Raw genomic sequence first — 21,735 nt, 5'->3', positions numbered from 1 at the left:
CAATAAAATATTTTTTATATACTTCTTATGTCTTTATTGTCCGTAAACCCTTACAAAAATAAATATCTAGAGAATACTGCTTCACTAATAAACATATGGATAATACCAGACATTTATTGTCCTTGTCAGTGCAATCCTAGGATTCCTAATAATTGTCAACACCTTTGGGTGTTTCTGGAAAGAGTAAGTACAAGACTGTAGTAATCGTATACAATTTCACTATTATTTGCTATTTTTTTTTAATTGTTGTATTTTTCTACTCTGCACACTGAAAAAAAAATCACACAAATCCAAAAAACAAAGAAAAATTACTCCATTGTCCTCCTCCTCTTATTTATATTTGGCATCCTTCTGGTTCATCAGTCCTATCTACGCAGTCGAATTTCCCATCACAAAACTTTTCCTTTAGGACACATTGTCCGCTAGCGCAAGGAATCTCTTCGTTTTTGCAGGAGACACCTAAAAATGATGTAATATTTGACTTGAGGTCTAAAGGTTTTTAAAGTGTGGTGCCGAAGCGAAATGAAAAATAGGAAATGTTAGAAGCAAAAAATTTCCAACAAACGTGGGTCCAAAAAGCTTAGCATAAAAGTTACAAAATGATTAATATGTTTTGTATTAACTCCAAAATGACTGATATATACCTGCAAAATATTAAGTATGTCTGGAAGAATGTCTTAAAAAACAATAAATGAAGGATTATATGAGAAAAAGTGTTTTTGAAGGCACTTTTTTGTCACTGCAATATTTTTACTTAGCGTTTTTAGGACGCATGTTCATAGGATGCCTTTTACTCAAAATTACATTTTCTACGCCTGTTTCAGTTTGGCATCATATTTAAGGAACACCTTGCATACGGGGGTCACTTTCAGTGGTGGTCAGTTCTTTTAGTGGTAATAGTATGTGTTCCTCAGAATACTAATCTCAGACTAATTTTTTACTGCTCTTAAAAACTTGTCTACACAGTCACTGAGCGGCTCCCAAACTTGGTTCGTATCTTATGCTTGTAAGTGATTACCTGTTACTATTTTAAACCAAATGTGTGGAACTAACAAAGTGGCATTAACCAATTACATTTCTTGATGAAAAATATTTGTTAGTGTCTTAAGCACTGTGTTTAGTTTGTGAATCTCAGTGTCAATGGCCTCTGATATTGACCTTGTTTAGGTGAACTGTATATCAATCCACCTGATGTGATATGACAATAGGGCGCTAGGCGTCCAAATGGTAAATGTCAATTCGCCGAAAGTAGACTGGTTGAATATATCACCGCTTCATTTTATTACATTCAAATTAGAATCATTCATTCAGTTTCAATTTTATTTTCAGTTTATCGGTTTATGAGAAGGTGTTTGTAGGTTATTTCGCGACTTAGAGTAAAATTTGAACTGGAAAGTATCTTACGTAGTGTAGGTGGTAAAATGTGGTGAAAAATATTTAAAAAAATATATGATATTCACTACACTATTTGAGAAAACAAAATTATGAGAATCACATTTTCAATGTAGGTCCCATCAAAATTCACGCACCGTTAAAAATAGGCCCTTTTTCAAAGAGCTAGAAGTGATTTTTTTAATTGTTATTAACAAGAGTTTGACCTTCATTTGAACCAGGAAGAAATTTAAAAATAATTTAACTGTTAAATACAGGGTGTTAGAAATTAATAAGTTAATTTTAACAGACGATAGAATACATTAAAATAATTTAAAAAAATGACGGGTCCTAAACTCAACCATTTCCGAGAAAAAATGTATCAAAGTCTTTAACTTGATGTACAAAAGTTCGATTAATTAAGGAATAACACATGCACATAACTGCTTGTATAGAATATATCATTCAATTCTAAAAAATAATTAGCGTTGTAATAAATTCGATAAAATTCATATCAAGCAATGCGACAACGGCGCGGCGGATAACACTAGGTACTAAGCTGTCCAGCAATACGCAATTCAGTTGGTATCTGGAATTGGACCGTGTATGAGTGTTTTTTGGGTACCACTATTTCCTTTTCTCGAGGTGTGTCCAGCGAGTGCGCGAAAATTGGATTCGAAGGTATCGTGCGTGCATCGAAAATGGCGGTGGACATTTTGAGCATATGTTGTGGTTTGTTTTGTACTTGTACGTTTACTGAATTGTGCTTTTTGGTAAGTACCTAAATTATTTTTAATAGGTACGTAGGATTATTTGGACGACGTGAATCTTTGGGTACTTCCTGTTTTAAGAGATTCATAATTACTGAAATTCGAGTTAAAATTTAAGTACAACACTATCTTTGTACTACAAAATCGATACATTTTAATTTATTTAAAAACTGGAAAACAATTGTCCTGAAATTTACTAAATGTTTCACAATAATAGTTGTTTACATTTTTTCCGTAGGATAAGTTGACAAGTTGTCATTTCGTTACGGATAAAAATAATGAGCCGAAATTGTAGGCTCATAAAGAACTCGATGAAACCTTTAAAAAGAGGTATGTCACGACCCCTATCCCCTATTCAAATTTGGTGGGTTGTTCTCTCCCCATCTAGGGGGTTATAGCTACGGGGATGAAAAAAACTGAAAAATAGTTCCCCCTCAAATCAAAAGTCGACGTGTCCGAGCGTTTTCCCACATTTTTATTTTAAACAAAAAAAATCAGGGTGGAAAGTTTTCAAATAATAAGGCGAAATTGTAGGCTCATAAAGAACTCGATGAGACCTTTAAAAAGAGGTATGTCACGACCCCTATCCCTTATTCAAATTTGGGGGGGTTTTCTATCCCCATCTAGGGGGTTAAAGCTACGGGGATGAAAAAAACTGAAAAATAGTTCCTCCTCAAATCAAAAGTCGACGTGTCCGAGCGTTTTCTCACATTTTTATTTTAAACCAAAAAAACCGGGGTGGAAAGTTTTCATTGGCCCACCCTGTATACGAAAATATGTATAGTTAACCAGAGCTATTTTGTTGCAAATGATATTATAATATGTATGTATCATTAAAATAGCTTCTTCGGTAGTCCCAAATACATACGTTTTTCAGTGAAAATCACATCAAATGGGCTTATTCTGTAATATTTAATTTACAAGTTGCTTTTACATTTTCCATCAGCTTTTAACCTCCTAAATATATGGGGAAAAAATCAGATCAATAGTTTTAATATTAATTGTGATAATTTCTAATTCGTAAAATATTTTAAACGGTCCGTGTCGTTCGCAGGTGACGTCACACCACTCAACTGGTACGATCCAACAGCTCAATGCCCTATTCCCTGTTGTCGCAAGTAATTTAGTTTGTTCATTGTTTATTGGTACTTTTCCAACTGTGAAAAAAATCATCTCGTTCTTGCATCATAAGTAGATAAATCATAAACTGATTTTGTGCATATTAACTGCCTATGATCTATTATACTCTGAATATGAATTTAAAAAATATGCTAAATGAGCCCATCAGATCCCATTTTTAGAGGTGCGTTAATATTGACTTGAATTGCATTTTTATAATAAATAGTAAAATGTTTCATTTTTATACCTTTAGTACAGCCTGTTTCATCAGATTTGTCCCAGCAGTCGACCTTATGGTCGCACTTTTTCTTTTTTTCTAAACACGAAGTCAAGTTCCCGCAGTGAAAATGCGTTTCAAGGTCGCAAACTGGAAAACAGTTAATATACTGATGATTAATCTTAAAAAAAACGTTTTAATACCACATTTTTCCTCGTCAGAGCCATTGGAGCAATGCACCAGGCCGTCGCAACGTTTTTCTTTAGAGATGCACAGGTTCCCGCAGTTGAAGGTGCTATTCCGACACATCAGAGATTTCTTGATGGGAGAGCACTGGTATACCTTTCCCCTGGCGTCCAGGATTTGGCAGAAGTGTGTGTTTATCGGACAGAGACCGCCGCAACCCGTGGGGTCATTTTTGTCGGCGATTTTGGTGCATTTCGGGGCGTCAGTTTCATGAATTTTCAAGCAGACTTCTTGACTCAGGGCGCACGGGCCGCAGAGCGAGGTAGGCGTGGAAGGTTCCTAAAGTACACATATATTTTTTAGTTAAATATATATTTTTTCAAATTATCTACAAAGTAATTCATTTACTGGGAATCCATCTTCTTGCACATTTAATTTATGCATACACAGCAACGAATTATGGATTTGCCAAGTCAAGTATCAAGAAAATTATTTTTAATATCTTCATACTTTTAGTTACATACTGCTGGTTATATGTAATTCTAACAAACTGTGGTAGGTACTGAATTAAAAAGATAGTAGATAATTAGGATAATTTTAGAAGGTTTGGATAATAAATCTTATTTGCGATATTTCAAAAAACATTCCAAGTAACAGTTTACTTACATTTATATAACTATATATAGCAGTTTGTTCAGTTTGTATGGTACTAGTCGTAGTATATATTGTTGTCGTTTCAGCAGCCCCTATGGTTACTTGATTTTCATGCATTTTATTGATGTAAGTGTCGTTTACTTGTGGTGTGTTGGTAATAGGCTCCAAATGGACTATCTTTTGGTCAGATGCTTTGCTTTTGTTCTTGTCTGAAACGATAATAACAAAAAACAAATTTCGTAACGGTTTTTAATCGATTTTTGATCGTACAATTTTTTTTATGTATTATGCAATCAACTAGCTTAGTTTTTGTTTTTACACTAGGTATGTTCCAAATATCCTTATTCGCAGTAAGTTGCATCAAATTTTAAATACGCATTCACACATTTTGTTGTGGATTTTTAGCGGATGTCAATATGTAAACAAAATAAGAAGAAAACATTATAAAAAAAGAATGTTTATTTTCAAATTTTATATTGATAAAAATATTAACGAAATTTAGTTTAGCGAAAGAACGTTGAAGGTAAGGAAGTATTTGTTGCAGCTACAAACCCTACCTCTCTTTTTTCGATGGTGCTGATCATGAATATGATGATCACGACACTTCCCAAACCTTCAAAACGGTTCAAAACTACTCGAATCTGTCATCCGAAACAGCCCTATTTAAATGTGTTTAGGGCTTTATTCCTAGAGCAATTCAAAACAGTTTCCAACATCAACAGTCAGTCGCATGCGCATTCCGATATAATGCTTACGTAAGGTTCAAAATTTATTATTTCGAATAAAATGCAACTGTGTCTGACTTTTGGAAACTGTTTTTATGCATCAGGAACAAAGCTTATAGATTTGTTTGTCTCAGACTGTTTTCACACTATCAAATGTATTCGGTCACATACTTTCAGTCAGTCTAACAACTGTTTTTCATTGAGAATTTATACATGAATAAATTGACGAATTTTTTCATGAATTAATTCATCAATTTTTTCATAAGATTTACATTGTTTCAAAATTCATTCTTTGAAACAAAAATAGCTACTACCAACATTGCAATGCAAGTCATATAGTAAATAAAGACACATTGAAAATGAATACATTTGAGGTTAGTTATTTTTTTAATTAGATAATATGGAAAAGATTGTGATCGTAATTTGCCAATGCACGTATCACTCTTTATAAAAACATGCTGAAGTAAATATGTAAACAAATAACTTAACCTCAATGTTTTTGTTGGTACTTCTGAACTTCACGAAAAAATTCGCGAAAATTAGAACACGTTTCAATTTGTGAGAAAATTCATAAACAAATTCATGAAGTTATTTGACAACAAATTTGGTGAATTACACTTGCCCAACGTCTTTATGAAGTGACTTCATGATTTAATTCATGAAGAAATTCGCAATAAGGTCAAGTATCTCTGGTAATTTCAAATCAGTCTTCAACTGCTTCAGAAACAGACCTAATGCTAAATACAGCACTTCTGAAAAATGAAGAGAACACAACAACAATAAAACAATATGTACAGGGTGATTTACAACTTATCGAAAAAAATTTGGGAATAGATGCGGCATGAGAAATGGAGACAATATCGTAAAAAATTTTTTGTAAAATCCTTATAGTTTCCGAGAAAAAAAATATTGAAGTTGTAGTATTTTCAACTATTATATAGGTAGGTGGACAAATGCAGTCTCTAGCGTCATTCACAATACGCGTGGAGAGCCACGTGGCCTCAGGGACTCCGAATACTGAAATCCGATTTTACAATCGTAGTTGAGCTAATGTTTACAATAGTTTTTTTAGTAGTTAGTGTCAAAAATGGCTTGCGTGTATACCAATTTGGTATTGTGTTATTGTGAAGCAACACAACATTTGTGTTAGCTTGTAGAAAGTGAGTACGACGGACCCAAATGTGTTTAAAAGCAGTTCAATTTGCTGATATAAAATAGGTGCTATAAAATTCTTTCCTTACGAAATTTGTTCAAGTTTTTGTCCGTTTTAATGACACTTTGCCGCCATGCCGGTCGCATTTTGGACCAGTTTGCATTGCCGTGCAGAAGTGTATTTTAAAATCATTTTCGAACTGCCTTTTTTGATTTTTTCTTTACAAAATTGTATTTGTAAGAGTCCCCTGTGCATGCAATTTTTTTTTATTGGTTCTGAATCAGCCTGTATACATTGTAACAAATTAACCAATTAAAGTATCTATAGCTAAGGTGATAAGAGGACACGCCATTACAAACAACTCGCAACCACCTACCCTCCACCTAACCAAAAAAAATGTGTTGTGATTTACAGAAGTAACGGGGTGTAACTAACGACATGTACAGATAGTGCCAAATTTAGCATCAAATTCGTAATTCTTATACTAAAAAACATGAAGCTACCAATTTTCGAGTTGATACTGCTAAAAATTCCAAAATTATTGAGAAATTTCAAATTAATAGTCCAACTTTGAATACAGGGTATTATCAAATCTCGTAAACCAGTTTAGAGATTGCCCATCCTTAATGCATCACCCTGTATAAGCAGTATCAATGTCAAGTTGGAATCAATCTTCTATTCTAAAGTTTGTATGTCGATTGTGGACCCAATAGTCGCGTGCCGGTATATTAATACTATTAAGTCGTTTGATTCTAAACATGTGAACATTTTGGAAGCCCTGCGGCGTTTGCTACTGTAAACTGCATACTTACATATGGAGAAGAACACACCGAAGCAAACCGCCACAACAATGGAGCAGAACACCAAAATATACACCACGACCCTCAGCTTCTTCCTTTTCTTGTGCACCCCCTCGCCGTCGTTGATCCTCAACACCCACCTATGCCCGAAGACGTTCTTCTTGATGATCACGTTCCTGTTGAAGTTGTTCTGGCACACCTCTCTCGATATGGTCGAGATGGCTAGGTTGCTCTCGCGTTTACTGCGGTCGTAATAGTGTATCTTCGTGAGTTCGACATTGCAGGGTTGGAGGATCATGTTTTAGTGAGGGGTTGCCCCGTGTTGCGACTGACGGGGCCGGCTTACGATACAAACATTGTTTGAACGCGAGTCTGCCGCCAAGTGGTCCTCCGAACATGTGCTCCGGTGCCTCGAAACGACGCACCGGTCTGGCGATGTCCGAAAGCGAGGTGCGACAGAAAGGCGGCATATGCTACTCCATTGTCGGTGCTTTGATCTCTTTAGCCGTTTTTGGTGACCTTGGATGGAGAAGCGCCAGTTTTCATCCAAATAGTGAATGTTCTCAGAAATATCGAGGTCATTGGTAAATTTTACTAATGACGTGTTCAGCGCCTCAAAATACTACGAAAATGATATACTTGGATAAAATTAAGGAAAAAATCACTTTTGACGTTTCCAGTTTCATCCAAAAATTTCACTTTTCGTCAAAATTTGTCGTGAAGTCATGAATTTTGACTATAGGATGGTGTCCAGCGCATCGAATTCGCATTCCTTTGGAAACTATATGTGGCTCTCTTTGGTTTGTACTTTTTTTTGTGTGGCTGTGTAATCGTGATAAACCTAATTTAAAAATATTAAAATTATTAATTTGTATCACAATAAAACAAACGTAAGTCGTTTATAAATATGAAGGTATTCACTACAATCAAACATATTAAAGATAGCAAAATTATCACAAAAATTAAAGCTTAAAAAAAGATCCTAAATTAGGTGATTTTCATAAGGCTGTAACTTGATCATAGAACAATTAAAAAAAGCAAATTGAAGCTTGAACTTTCTAGTTTCAGGATCTGGAACTCAAAAACTTTTATCGTTGACCACCTTTAACAAATCATAAGAAATCCATCGGGAAAAAATTCAAAATCTTTGCTTCTGAAAATGAAATTTTTGGCAATCCCACCTTTCAGTTCTTTTAGTTTAATACTTCCTCTTTAATTTGAGCTGTTCTAGAGCTTTGTACGATGATTTGTCGCTAAATTATTATGGTTCAAAGCAAAAATGTCCTTTTTGGTTTTGATAATTATCCGGGACTGATAAATAATCGTATAGAAAATCTAAGCAGAGTTTTGAAAACTTCAAAATATCCTCAAAAAGATGTTCTTACCGTTTTTTGATAAGACAAATATTGCCATGCAAGAAACTTGATAAAAGGTAAATAATTACGTATTCAAGAATTTTTATCAAACTTGGGATAACTTTAGAAATAATGAATAGGCTAAGGATATTATCGTTTTTTATAACCTTAAAGTATCCCAAGTATCCCAAGATAACTTTTGTATTTTCTAATTCATTCTTTTAAATTGAAAATGTTTTTTATCGCAAAAATCTATTTTTTTCATTAAAAAATGTAAATATCGAAAAAAAAAATGAAAAAATGTAAATATTTACAGAATCGGCAATATTTCTTAGACGTTTTGAAAAGGAAAGGTCACTACTATATCCCAGACCAAGGTCCTTCATAGTACTATAATTCAGTTAGTTAATAAATTACCACCCCTTTGTAGTGTAACACATTGGAATATTGTTTTTTCTTTTGCAACAAAGAAAAATTATACAGAATTTCTTTAAATTGAAATGCAGTTTATTGTTCATATTCCAGTTGACAATACTATCTATAACTCTCTCTGTAGCGCCACACAATCCCTGTTAGAATTTTTCTATTTTATCTATTTTTATAGTTTTAATCATCAGTATAAAGTAAACATTTTGAAGGTTTGCAGCATACATGCAAACATTAGGGAGGTCGCTGATTAATAAAAAAAACAACAATGGTCCTAAGTTGGAGCCTCGAGACGTCCCGGAATTGACAAGATACTTGCCTGTAATATTTCCGTTGTCTCTAACAACACAATGCATATTCTGTAGTTAAGTTTTAAATAGATTTAAAGAGTTTTGATAAATACAGTGCGCTTGTAACTTTTTGAAAAGTAAGTCATGATTAACTTTATCAAAAGCTTTTATAAAATCCGTAGGTATATTGTAACATCCGTATCACCTAATTGATTTCTTCCTCGAATACATACTCTATATACAGGGTGTTTGGTAACTCGATGCATTCCTTTCAGGAGGTTATAGTACAAACGATTTGTGAATATATTTCTTTAATATACCATATTCCGAAAACGCTTAGTTTCAGATCTACAGGGTGTTAAAGTTTTAATAAAAAAATGCAAATTTATAAATATTACGTAATCCGCTCAGAATATTTTAATGAAATTTTACAGGCGTTGACAGTTTACAACAATACATGTTTTACGATAAAAATATTGTTTTCAGTTTCACCAGTGGCATGTGCACCGGCATGTTTCTAGTTATTGTTAAAGAAAAAAATGATACAGCACAGATTTTTCTTAAAATGAAAATTATTTTTGAATTCCTTGTTCAATTTGGAAGAGAAAAGGTATCTCGACTGTGTTTCTTATGACGCACCGTTTTCGAGTAAATAAAAATAAAATCGATTTATTGTATGGCGTAGTTCGGTTCCAATAATTTGAAAAATAGCAGAAATTATGCACTTAACTGCTTCACACTCAAACACTCAAAGTGACAGCTATTATTAATTTTGTCAAACAATAACAAAAACGAATGCACAGCCAACTTGCCAATTTCTGTTTAGATAGTGGATAGTGCATCTAAAAGGTGATAAAACTTTTTTGACTGCGAGGAATAATAATTTTTTGTAATAAAATTGGTACAAAAAAAACCGGGTGCATAATTCCTGTTATTTTTCAAATTATTGAAACCGCCGGATTACGCCATGCAATAAATCTATTTTATTTTTTTTACTCGAAAACGGTGGGTCATAAGAAAAACAGTCGAGATACCTTTTCTCTTCCAAATTGAACAAGGAATTGAAAAACAATTTTTATTTTATGAAAAATCAGTGGCGTATAATTTTTTTCTTTAAAAATATCCAAAGGCGTGCCTGTGCGCACGCCACTGGTGAAACTAAAAACAATATTTTTATCGTAAAACATGTATTGTTGTTAATTGTCAAAGTTTGTAAAATTTCATTAAAATATTCTGAGCGGTTTCCACAATATTATAAATTTGCATTTTTTTATTAACTTTATCGCCCTGTAGATCAGAAACTAAGCGTTTTCGGAACATGGTATATTAAGGAAATAAATCACAAATCACTTGTACTATAACCTCCTGCAAGGAATGCATCGACTTACCAAACACCCTGTATATTGTTGGTAAATAAAATAAGTATTTATTGATTTCTTTGCAATAACACCATGTTGCTGTTCTGAAATATTTTTTTCACGTGTTGATAAAGTTTGGAATAGATAATATGGCTCAAACAATTTAGCTGGGACACACATAATAGTTTTTTTACTACTTGGAGATCTTATGTAGTTTATTCGCTATTGGTTAGTAGCAATGTGTTATGTTATGAATAGACATCTGAAACTTTGTGGCAACTTTCAAATAAATTAACATTAGTAATCTATATTATGCTAATAAGCGGCAATACACGTTGTAGTAGCAGAAATAGGCTAAATTTATGATCAAGCCGTGCGCCGCTCTATGCTCAAGATATACAATGCTACTGACTGCCAAAAAACATGTACCATACACTCGACCAAGCAAAGTGTCAAACTCGCTCACACGCGCACAAACGTCGATGAAATGCAGTAAAAAATCGGGATTGTTCATCGACACGCCAGGCCAACAGGGCAGGCATTAGAGTGCCACTAGATACGTATCGAATAAATTGATCGATGCGAAGCTTCAGATTAGAGGCAGACATGTACATGTTATTGTACTATTAAGGATAGTAGAATTACTAAAGCGTGAAATAGTTGATGCTTCCCCACCATTAGTATAAATGGCATCTATTATGCGCCTGTGACTTCGGTAAATGTTGAACGATCATTTTCGTTTTTGAAATGGATATCGACCGATCGCCGGCGACGATTAAATGAGGAACACTTGGGGCAATATTTTCTACAATCGCTTTCCTTATGAGTTAGAAATTATTATTTTGTTAACTTTAGCTAGTACTTATTATTACGTACTATATTTATATGTACTTTCAGTGTGAAGCGTTTAGTGTAGAATAATAGACACTGTTCTTTTTGTTTCATACTATTATGCAAATACTTACATATACAGGGTATTTGTAAATAAGTGCGAAATATTTTAGGAAGTGGTTGCCGAAATTATTTTGTGAAAAAGTTATGAATCATAAGGAGTTGCAAATTTGATCTAGGATACTAGGAAATATAAAAATTTCATAATATAAAGGACTTTCGTGATTGTATTGATATAACATTTATTCAAAACTCATCGCAAGATAGTCACCAGTGGTTATATTATGATATTTAAAAATTTCAAAAACCTCAATCGTATTGGACCTTTCTAACATTTTATTTGTTGAAGGTATACTCAAATACAAAAGGGAAATTTCTTATGCGTAAATGTCAAAACTCTGCTTACATTGTTTTTAATTTTTTTCAACTGTCGTTGAACTACCAAATAATCATTGTTCAAGTTAATTTTCTCGATCAACGCAAGGTCATCAAAAAATAGATGTTTACATTCCATTACAGAGGACGTCATGATAAAAATAATAGTGGCCTGAGATATGATCCATGGGGAAGCCCAGATGTCGCTAAAAAGTAATTAGACTGAAGACCATTGGAAGTAACATATGCTGTCTTGCAAGTATGACTTGAATGATTTTAGAAGGGCTTCACTAAAACCAAATTAAGTTTTCTAATTAAAATGTTATAGTCAATGCGGTCCAAAGCCTTTGATGGGCGGATATATGTATACTACATCAGCTTGCTCATGTTCATCGATCATTGTACGTAAACAGGGTAAATAAAACATGATTTGCGAACAAACTGCATTCACTGCTGCATTGCAGTCTGTCGCAAGTCTCTGTACATCCCAGCTTTTATGCCACTCCTCGCTTTCGAACAATCTGCAGGGAGCCCTCCAAAGGTTAATTATAATACGAGATCAGGTAGGAATGGCGCGACTACTGTCAGTTGTTTGTTCAATTCAGCTGTCTTTCATGACTAACGCTATCTTTTATAATGTAACGACAATGTATCCCAGTCCCATAATAATATCGAGTCGATAATTCGAATAAAAAAAATGGTAGGTATTGATTGGGGTTTATTTGAAACTATATAGGTTTAATTGTAAATGTCAAGCAACTGGATTTGTTACTGTGCGTTCCAAAGTTAGGTATCTCATTCCATTTAAGGATATGCTTTATTTTTAGAAGATACAAAGCGAACAAACAGATTTGTGCAATGTAAAATTTTAATAAACTTGTATTAAACGAACCTGCCTATCAACTTAGCATAACCTAGCCGGTATCACACTGCTCTATATACCTACCGAAACCAAAACATATGCCGCTTGATCAATGATCATTCTATTCAGTATTTACTTCCGTCTGTTGTATTATATTTCCTGTTTGGCTGCCACATTCATCTTGGTACAGTTTGTATTACATGAGCAATCAATAAATCAAGCACAACCTCGCGAAATGCAGAAATAGCTTAGCTAAGAACAAACAACACAGTTTTAAATAGCAAAAATTTTAAAATTTATTTGAAATAAATTAAGTTGTGTAACGATTTGGTGTCGATGGTGGTGGATTGACTTTTTATTTTTGATAATCAGAAGTGGGATTTGTAAATAGGGTGTCCCAAAAGTAACGAAGGTTTTCAATTGTGCGCTATTTTCATTCCGATGAGTTGACAGTATTGTGAAGGGTCACATGTAGTTAAAGTGCAAGTACTTACGGAGAGTGTGTAGCTGAGATTGTGCGCAAATTACGTGGAATTTTCTGTTGAAGGAACGCCGCAAATGAATCAACTGTGAAAAGATTAATTTGAATAAATAGGCTCGGTTGAAGACAGTAAAAGAACAAGGCGGCCTCGTATTGGCTGTTCAGTCGAAAATATTGCTACGGTGAGTGACAGTATGGTGGAAATTCCCGTAGTCTCAGTGCGACGTCGGTTACTGCAATTAAAAGTTTCAGAAAGCGCAATCCAGCGGATTTTAACAAAAGATCTGCATCTGCATCCATTCAAGATTCTGCTAATGCAGGAATTGAAACCAGACGACCATTTAATGCGCCGGACATTCGTTGATTAAATGTTGAAGAATCAACAAGTGGACGGTGATTTTGCTAAGGAAATAATCTTTAGTAGCGAGGCGCATTTCCATCTTATAATTAGTGGGTTGTGACCAAGCAAAACTGTTGAATTTGGGGCAGAAACAATCCTCAAGTCATTCAAGAACGGTCACTGTGTACCCAAAAAGTGATATGTGGGTTTTAAGCTGGTGGGATAGTGATTGGTCTGGTTTTTTTTTTGAAAATGAGACTGGAAACGCAGTGACTGTCAATGGAGAACGATATCGGAAGATGCTATTGAACATTTTGTGATATCATTTGGATGGCATGGATTTGGATAACATGTGGTTCTGGCAGGAATCCTGCATTTCTTTTGGGACACCCTGTATAAGAGAGAATATAAATAAAGGAGATTGGTTATTGTGCAAATTATTTTATTTATCACAATAGTATTTACAAGCACTTACACATAAACTATGTTCATTTTAATTCATTTATATATAAAATAATTCACCATTAACACTAACATACGCTTGTGCTAAACAAAACAATGGTAATAAATAGTAATAAATAACTCAAACAAGTAACATATTCGATAAATAGTTAATAAAAATCTTATTAGTCGGGAAAATGCTTATAATATATACAAAGGTACAAGTTCTTCACTCATGAGTAAAAATTTGAAAAAAATATATTCGCTACGTCACATACCGTACTTATAATATAAAATAGTAAGAGGTTCTGTCAATCAACACTTAACGATGCCGGTAGGGTACCTGTAATTTTACAAAGACAAAAATATGTTCAAAATTTAGTCTATAATCCTTTCGCGATGCTATCTTTGACAAAATATCTCTTCTGACTTTGGTGTGTTTTGTAGAAAATGTAATTTCTTCGCATGTTTGAATACTAAGAACAATACGCAGTCTCGGCAAAATATCTAAGCGAATAGAGATGAGAAAGTTCGAGAAAAAACGTATGTCTACGGTAAATCATTTGCGCTGAATAAATTTTGATATGTTGACCTTAAGTCAAGGGGAATTGTGCAACATAACGAAACGAAAATTCGAAAGAAAATACTGTTTTTAAAAAAATTTAAATTACTTCTTAAAAAAATTAACGTGAAATAAAAATATGTTGCTAGATGAGGACGAAATCGAAAAAGGACTGGGATAATAAAAACCGAATCATCCAATAAAATATAGTTTCTAAATTCGTTGCTGTTTTATTAGGGAAAGTAACTAGCAGACAAAAAAGGAGTAAACACGAGATTTTAAGTGTCATTTAACGTCATGTTCCAATAAAAACTATTAGCCGTCTCGTTGCCCAGACCTGAGTTCAATTAATCCATAATGCTTAACCTCTACGTCTTCTCATATACTACAGGTTATAAATGCCGTTATATTGCACAATTCCTTGCTGAAAATGATCTATATATGTCTATATTTGTAATGAATATATAAATATTCAGACATTACTATATATGGCCGGCAATTTTCTAATATAATGTTTATTATTATAATTAATTATAGTCCAAACGCTTATTATAGACTTATTCTGTATCAGTAAGCAGGGCAGCGCCGACCAATTTTTTATACAGGGTGTTAAGATATACTCTGCCGAATTTAAAGGTGGATTCTACGTCACAAACCAATAAACGAAGTGCATACAAATATGAAATTAAACAAAATATACTTATTTAGATATCTCTTAAGATGATTGACGTAGATGGATGAAACTTGGGCTAATGACTTAATTCATGGAGAAAATTACACAAATCTAGCAGTAGCGGAGGTATTTGGCACCAGGAACCTTAGAATTTCGACGCTACTGGATATTTTGGAAATAGAATAAGTACTTTTCTTTCCCATTAGTATTTCCAACAAAAAAAAGTCGCCCATTTTATTTAAAACACAAGCTATTTTTTTCTTTTAAAATTTAAAATAAGCCTGCAACATATGGTATAGCTGAATAAATTGAAATTAATTGCAAAGCTATTCGTCTCTCAAAAAATAGAAAAATTTATTGTTAGAAATGCAATTTGAAATATGATGTAAGTTTCAAAAGGAAAAAAACTATGCCGTAACACTTTCAAATTTTTTTAGGGGTTCCCTAGCCTTCAGAAAATAAAACAATCATACACCAACGATTTTTTTTAATATTTCACAATTGCATTGTGTTTGAAATCGTATTTCCAAGAAAAAATTGTATATGGTAGGTTTGTTTTAAATTTAAAAAAATAATAATTCAGAAATGGTTCGTTTTTCGAATAATATTTTTTTTTTGTTGACCTTTCTAAAATCAAACATTTTTTTTTGTTGGAAGTATAATTTTAAATAATATGGAAAGCGAAAAAAACGTTGGTGGAGGAATTTTTAAACTCTTTTAAAAATAGGCACCCCCAAAAAAATTGCGAATCACGCTTAGGAAAACGGTCTTATAATGCAATTATGTTCGGGCATAATTTTGAAGAAGGAAAATAATACATACTGTTAAAAGAAAATGTATATGTATGTGTACTTTTTTCAGTCAGGTTTATTTAAACAATTTTTTAAATTTGGTTCAGAAGGAGCAAGGAAGAACTAGAAAACTATGCTACAAATAAGTAACTTCAGACAATATCTTTTTTTTAAGAAATTCCAATCAATTTTAAATGCACTGATCTAATTTCCATGATATGCAGCGACGTCAAAATTTTAAGGTTTTTAATAATGGTGTTTCCCTCTGTCTCCGCCACTGTCTGTCAGATTTGTGTACCAACTTAGCAAATTGTCTATATTTAATTAAATCATTAGCATAAGTTTAATCAATCTACATTAAGCACTCAGAGAAATTTAAATAAGTTTACAATTTTTTTTAAATTTCCCACCCTGTATCTAGAAAATTAAGCCATTCTGGACATTATGTTTATATGAACTTTTTTTGTTGATTCGTGACATAGAATCCGTCATAGTACGTAATTAATATTTATATACAGGGTGTCCCACTAAGGTCGGCTAGGTATGGTATTAGAGAAAGTATAAGCCCGAGAGCTTCGGAAAAAAAATTTTGAATAATAAATCGACCAAGAGAAATCGCTGGAAATAGTTTTCAAGTTCGTAGCTCGGCCGCTAGGAGGCGCAATCTACATACCAAAACATAGAGTTGAATTTTTCTCACAATCAGAAATGTTTCCTATTCAGGTATATTAAATAGTATAAATATGGATAGCCGGATTCATTGCGTATAACTTTTGTTATTGACATTTTGTCCAAAACAAAATCCGTTTATAAAAGAGCCTACCTTAACCCATGCAAATGAGTGAGTCAATAACAATCTTGAAAATAATAAGAAAAACTATAACAAACAGATATTGATATTATGTAAAGAAAAAACAATTAAATTTTAACAAAAGTTAAGATGTTCATAAATGCTCGAAATGCATACCATTATTTTCAATGCAGGAATTTAACCTTCGCTACGTGTTAGCGTCGTGTTTCTCAATTCATTATCATTATTTATTTTTTGCTCACTAATTTGCGAATAACTTGATAACAGAAAAATATATCGAACCCTTTTTGGCATCAAAATGTAGCTATTTTTATGCTCTTCAAACTAACCTATAAAAAGTTTTATCCAGCTCTTTTAAGAAAACGTGAAGCAACCTAAACTTGAATAAATAGCGCCAAAAAATAAACAACACTCGTTACAAATTTCAAACTTATACTATATTCATCAATTTTTTGTGCTAAATTCATTTATGTAAAGAAAACTATAGCATTGCGTTAAAATTTTTTTAGAAAAATCCATAAAACGGCATTCTTTTGAAATAACGCGATCTGTGGGTTTCCATATTGAGGTAAATGACATTATCCACTCACCGCGAGATAAAGCATGAAAAGACCTTCCAATGAGGTATAACACTATGGGCTTTTGATGAGCCAATCCTTAAAAAAATACATTTTTCTGATCAGACATTAGGGGCTTCCCCCACCCTCTCTGTCGAGAGATAGAACCAAATGTCAATAACAAAAGTTATACGCAATGAATCCGCCTATCTATATTTGTACTATTTAATATACCTGAATAGGAAACATTTATGAGAAAAATTCAACTCTGTTTTGGCACGTAGATTGCGCCCACTAGCGGCCTAGCTACGAACTTGAAAACTATTTCCAGCGATTTTTCTTGGTCGATATATTAATCGATTTTTTTTTTCGAAGTTGTAGGGCCTACACTTTCCTTAATATCGTACTTCGCCGACCTTAGTGGTCCTGTATACAGGGTAACAAATTTTTAATTGTCCGAAACAGGTATCTTTCTTATTTTAAGAGATACAGAAATGGTTAAATGAGCAAAATTATGCAGAATTTTATGCCGATCACGGATTCGTTTTTAAATTTAGAAAATTCTAAATAGTTCCGAAGATATTCTAAGGAAACCGATTTTATGCTATTTTTTAGTCGTATCTATTTCACTTGTTTTTAAAATTTTCGGGCAAAAATGTGTAGTCTGATAATAAATGATGTGAGGAAAAGATTTTTGCTGTCAGTATGAACGTACTTATCTCTAAAAATATGTACTAAGCCGTAGTTAACTTTTGTTTTTGTTATGGACGCCATATTGAATTTTTGCCTCATTAGAAGAAAAGGGAAATTCTCTTTATGATGATGTATAATATATGGGGTTTTCATAAATAAATAATCAAGATATTGAATATAATTATAATTTTAATAAAAGAAATCAAGAAGCCTACACATTTTTGATCTAAAGTTTTGAAAAACAAGTGAAATACGACTAAAAAAAAGAAATAACATAAAATCGGTTTCCTTGGAATATCTTCGGTAGTATTCAGAATTTTCTAAATTTAAAAACGAATCCATATTCGGCATAAAATTCAGCACATTTTTGCTAATTTAGCCATTTCTGTATCTCTTACAATAAGACAGATACCAGTATTGGACAATGACAAAATTGTAACATTGTATTTTGTTTATTAGCATCTGTAATAATCAGCCTATGTATTACTTTTTAATAACAAATATTTTATCAAAATGAAAATTTGTGACATTGAGTCTGGGTCTTTCAACTAAAACAATCGGGCTTAGATCTGGTGGAAAAACTGGTCGGCTCCGGTCCCCCCTCTTGTAACTTGGAAAATGCATGATCGCCAGTGATTATGTACAAAAAATGACTCCTATCTACCGTATGGGGTTCTCCAAATGCGTCTTGGAGCATGATCACTTTTCAACAATTCATTTTAAATATATATATATATCGTACATGTACACTGATGAACAATATTCAAAAATCACATAAGCTTTGTCTTAGCCTATATACAAAAGCATAACAGTAGTTAAATATAAGGAACACAATGTAAAACTTCGAACTCGAGCACGACATTCCGTTTAGAATTACGGACCTAGTCGCCCGGTTTTTAGGACTAATCGTCAAATTGCACCCAGCCGTCATTTTCTATCAGGGGCGTCCCCTGTTCCAAAAAAAAGTGCCTACGCGGCACGTGCATGGGAAACCTTAACGCACAGAGGTTATACTTAATATTTTCGTGAACTTAGTAGAGACTTTAGAGCAAATATCGATATAAAAAACGTAGTGGCCCACGGTTTGAACCGTGCGGTCAATAATTTCAACTAATATGTACACGATCAGGAATATCTAGTCATTGCAACTTTCAAGAAGTATCGCATGTTTTGGAAAGCTAAGCTAAAAAGTGCCTCCTCTGCCTCACTTTGAATAATAATCGTAATTATATTTTATCTTCCTCTTTATTAGATACTTTGAAAATTGTTTTACTTGTTAGTGAATTCTCGATAAAAGTGTACCAATTTTTTTCAAAAAAATTCGAAAACGCCTGAGAAATGTGCAATATAGAAGTGGTAATCACTCTAACTGCCCAAAGCGGTAACTTTACCTGCTAATATACCGGGTGTTTTCTAAGTATATGTCTTATTTTAAGGAAGTTGTTCTTTGGGTTATTTAGAAAAAATTAGAAAAAATATATATGACCCAAGAGCCTAGCGTCCTGGTTTTCAACATACAGGGTGATGAAATTTAGAAAAAATATTACATTTACTTTATTACATAATAAAACTTACTGAATTGGTATAAAATCTGTCAACCACTTTCGACGCCACTGAGTATCTTGAAATTAAATAAATGTATTTGATTCCTAATGTTATTTATAATTAAAAAAGTGCATTATTAGAAGTACGAGCCGTTTTGAGATTATTTTTTTAAATTTACAGGGTGAGTCATTAATAATGGTACACAGCTTAATGGCAAGTTAATGTCAAAATATAGTGATTGAGCCAAACATGCCTTAATCAATTATTACTCCTTTTCGTTCTAAAGGGTGTTAAAGTTGAAAAAATATCTTATCTATATTTTAAGTGTTTAGTTTAAGTGTGTTTATGTATAGACCGATTGTTTTGAAAATTTGTAGTTTTACTTTTTTTGAGGAGGCAAATACGAATATGCAAACAGTGTTGGGGTCACATCTAGAGGGCGCTAGTTATACAGTCCTATCAATGTAAAAATCTGTCTAACTTTTTATATTTTACAATTTTGAATTTTTTTACTACAAATTATTGAACTACGTTCAATTCTAAATAAAAAAGGTGTACTAGTTACAAATCGATAAACTAAACCGTTTTCGAGATACAGACGTTTTAAGTTTTTGAGATTCGGCGGGAATTAAATTAGAAAATTGGCAGGTCTTAAAAAGGTTTTATGCACATCTTAACAAATTATTAACTACCAGTAACTTCAATGCACTTTCTTAGCCTTTTATTAAGATATTCTCTTCTCTAAAAAATAACGACAAGAAAAACCTACTTCTTAATCAAATTGAGTAGAAAACAATATGGTATTGTAGTGACAACTGTCAATTTATTTTGTCCATGCGTACTACTTTGGAAAAAAAAAAATAATAAAATTCAGTTGTTTCCGCAGCTGGCTATCATTTTTCAGAATAAAGCTAGGTACTGAAAGTAGGGTTCATCTTTTTTGCTGTTTGTCTAGCAATATTTCTAATGAAACTATAGACTTCCTTACACAGCTGAACGCAGAAAAAAATATATTCCAGAATTGATTAAAAAAATATATAGTGTGCCATTTGAACAAAAACAGTTGACTATAGCAATTTTGACATATGTTACCATGGAGACGATCTAATAATGTCATTTGATAGAGTTTGAGCGGCGATTTAAAAATATATACGGTTTGTTATAACTATTTGTTAAAATAAAAGAGATACTTAATTATAAACAAAAACATTCTATAATTTTCAGCGCTATAAAATTCACCATTCCCATAGTTTTAACGATGTTGAAGTTATTTAAGATAAAGACAATCGACTATTTTCAGTATTTTCAAGAATATTCAGTAATAGAATTTTTAATATACCATGAATTTGTACAACTTTATTGATTTAAATAATTTTGTATCTATCTCTAAAAATGAAAAAGTAAGCCAAGTACAGAGAAAGAAAATAACAATTCTGTATATTTCGATTTCGTAGCTAAATCTACATATGAAATCGAAGTCGATTTTATTCTGATTTTAAAGTAGAAATTCCGAATTTAAAGCCGGAATTCCGAATTTAAAATCAGAATTCCGTATTCAGGATCAAAACTCTGACTTTAATGTCGGAATTCTGAGTTCAAAATCAGAATTTCTGAGTTCAAATTATGAATTCCAAGTTTAAAGAAGAAGAATTCCGAGTTTAAAGTACAAATTCAGAATTAGAATTGGAAATCCGAGTTTAAAGACGTAGGTAATTCCAAATTTGAAGTAAAAAATCCGAGTTTCAAGTTTTCAGAAGAAATTCAAAGTTTAAAGTCGGAATTGCGACTTTATAGTACGAAGTCTAAGTTTAGAGAAAGAATTCCGAGTTTAAAGTACGAATTTCCAGTTTAGCGATGAAACTTCGAGTTTAAAGTCGAAAATCCGAGTTTAAAGAAGTAATTCCAAATTTAAAGACAATAATTAAGTTTCAAGTATTAATTCCAAGTTTTCAGAGGGAATTTCCAGTTCAAAGTCGGAATAAAGTATGAATTCCCAGTTTAGAGAAGAAATTCCCTGTTTAAAATTGAGGTCCGAATTAAAGTCAGAATTCTAAGTCGAAATTGCAAATTTAAATTAAAAATACCAGGTTTAAAGTCGGAATTGCGAGTTTAAAGTATAAATTCCAAGTTTAGAGAAGGAATTCCAAATTCCAAAGTGGAAATTTAGAGTTTAAAATCGGAATATTGAGTTCAAATTCCTAGTGTAAAGTATAAATTCGAGGTTCACGGAAAGATCTCCGAATTCAAAGTCGAAATTCCGTGTCTAAAGTATGAATTCCACGTTTACAG

At 32.7% G+C, this 21,735-nt stretch overlaps 1 protein-coding gene across 1 annotated transcript; it reads right to left on the bottom strand.

The window, feature by feature from the left end:
- Positions 1 to 48: 48 nt before the first annotated feature.
- On the bottom strand, positions 49 to 7,360 carry LOC108911828 (low-density lipoprotein receptor-related protein 2-like). The gene is made up of 5 exons (XM_018716865.1): positions 7,008 to 7,360; positions 4,330 to 4,526; positions 3,681 to 4,002; positions 3,508 to 3,627; positions 49 to 459 (listed from the first exon to the last, which is right to left on the bottom strand). Exons 1-5 carry the CDS (start codon positions 7,291 to 7,293, stop codon positions 335 to 337), a joined length of 1,050 nt encoding a protein of 349 aa, XP_018572381.1. The 5' UTR covers positions 7,294 to 7,360; the 3' UTR covers positions 49 to 334.
- Between the last annotated feature and the right edge of the window lie 14,375 nt (positions 7,361 to 21,735).

Source organism: Anoplophora glabripennis, unplaced genomic scaffold (assembly GCF_000390285.2).
Source record: "Anoplophora glabripennis isolate ALB-LARVAE unplaced genomic scaffold, Agla_2.0 scaffold504, whole genome shotgun sequence".
NCBI classification, from domain to species: domain Eukaryota; kingdom Metazoa; phylum Arthropoda; class Insecta; order Coleoptera; family Cerambycidae; genus Anoplophora; species Anoplophora glabripennis.
Note: the sequence above shows the minus strand (reverse complement) of the source record. Positions and strands in the feature narration are given on the sequence as shown.

What these genes read in the sequence shown, in the direction of transcription:
- LOC108911828 (XM_018716865.1), bottom strand. Translation starts at nt 7,293, where the DNA reads ATGATCCTCCAACCCTGCAATGTCGAACTCACGAAGATACACTATTAC. An exon ending in CTATATATAGTTATATAAAT is followed by an intron (nt 4,003 to 4,329) that starts GTAAGTAAACTG and finishes TGTGTACTTTAG; the next exon opens with GAACCTTCCACGCCTACCTC. An exon ending in CTCTGACGAGGAAAAATGTG is followed by an intron (nt 3,628 to 3,680) that starts GTATTAAAACGT and finishes ACTGTTTTCCAG; the next exon opens with TTTGCGACCTTGAAACGCAT.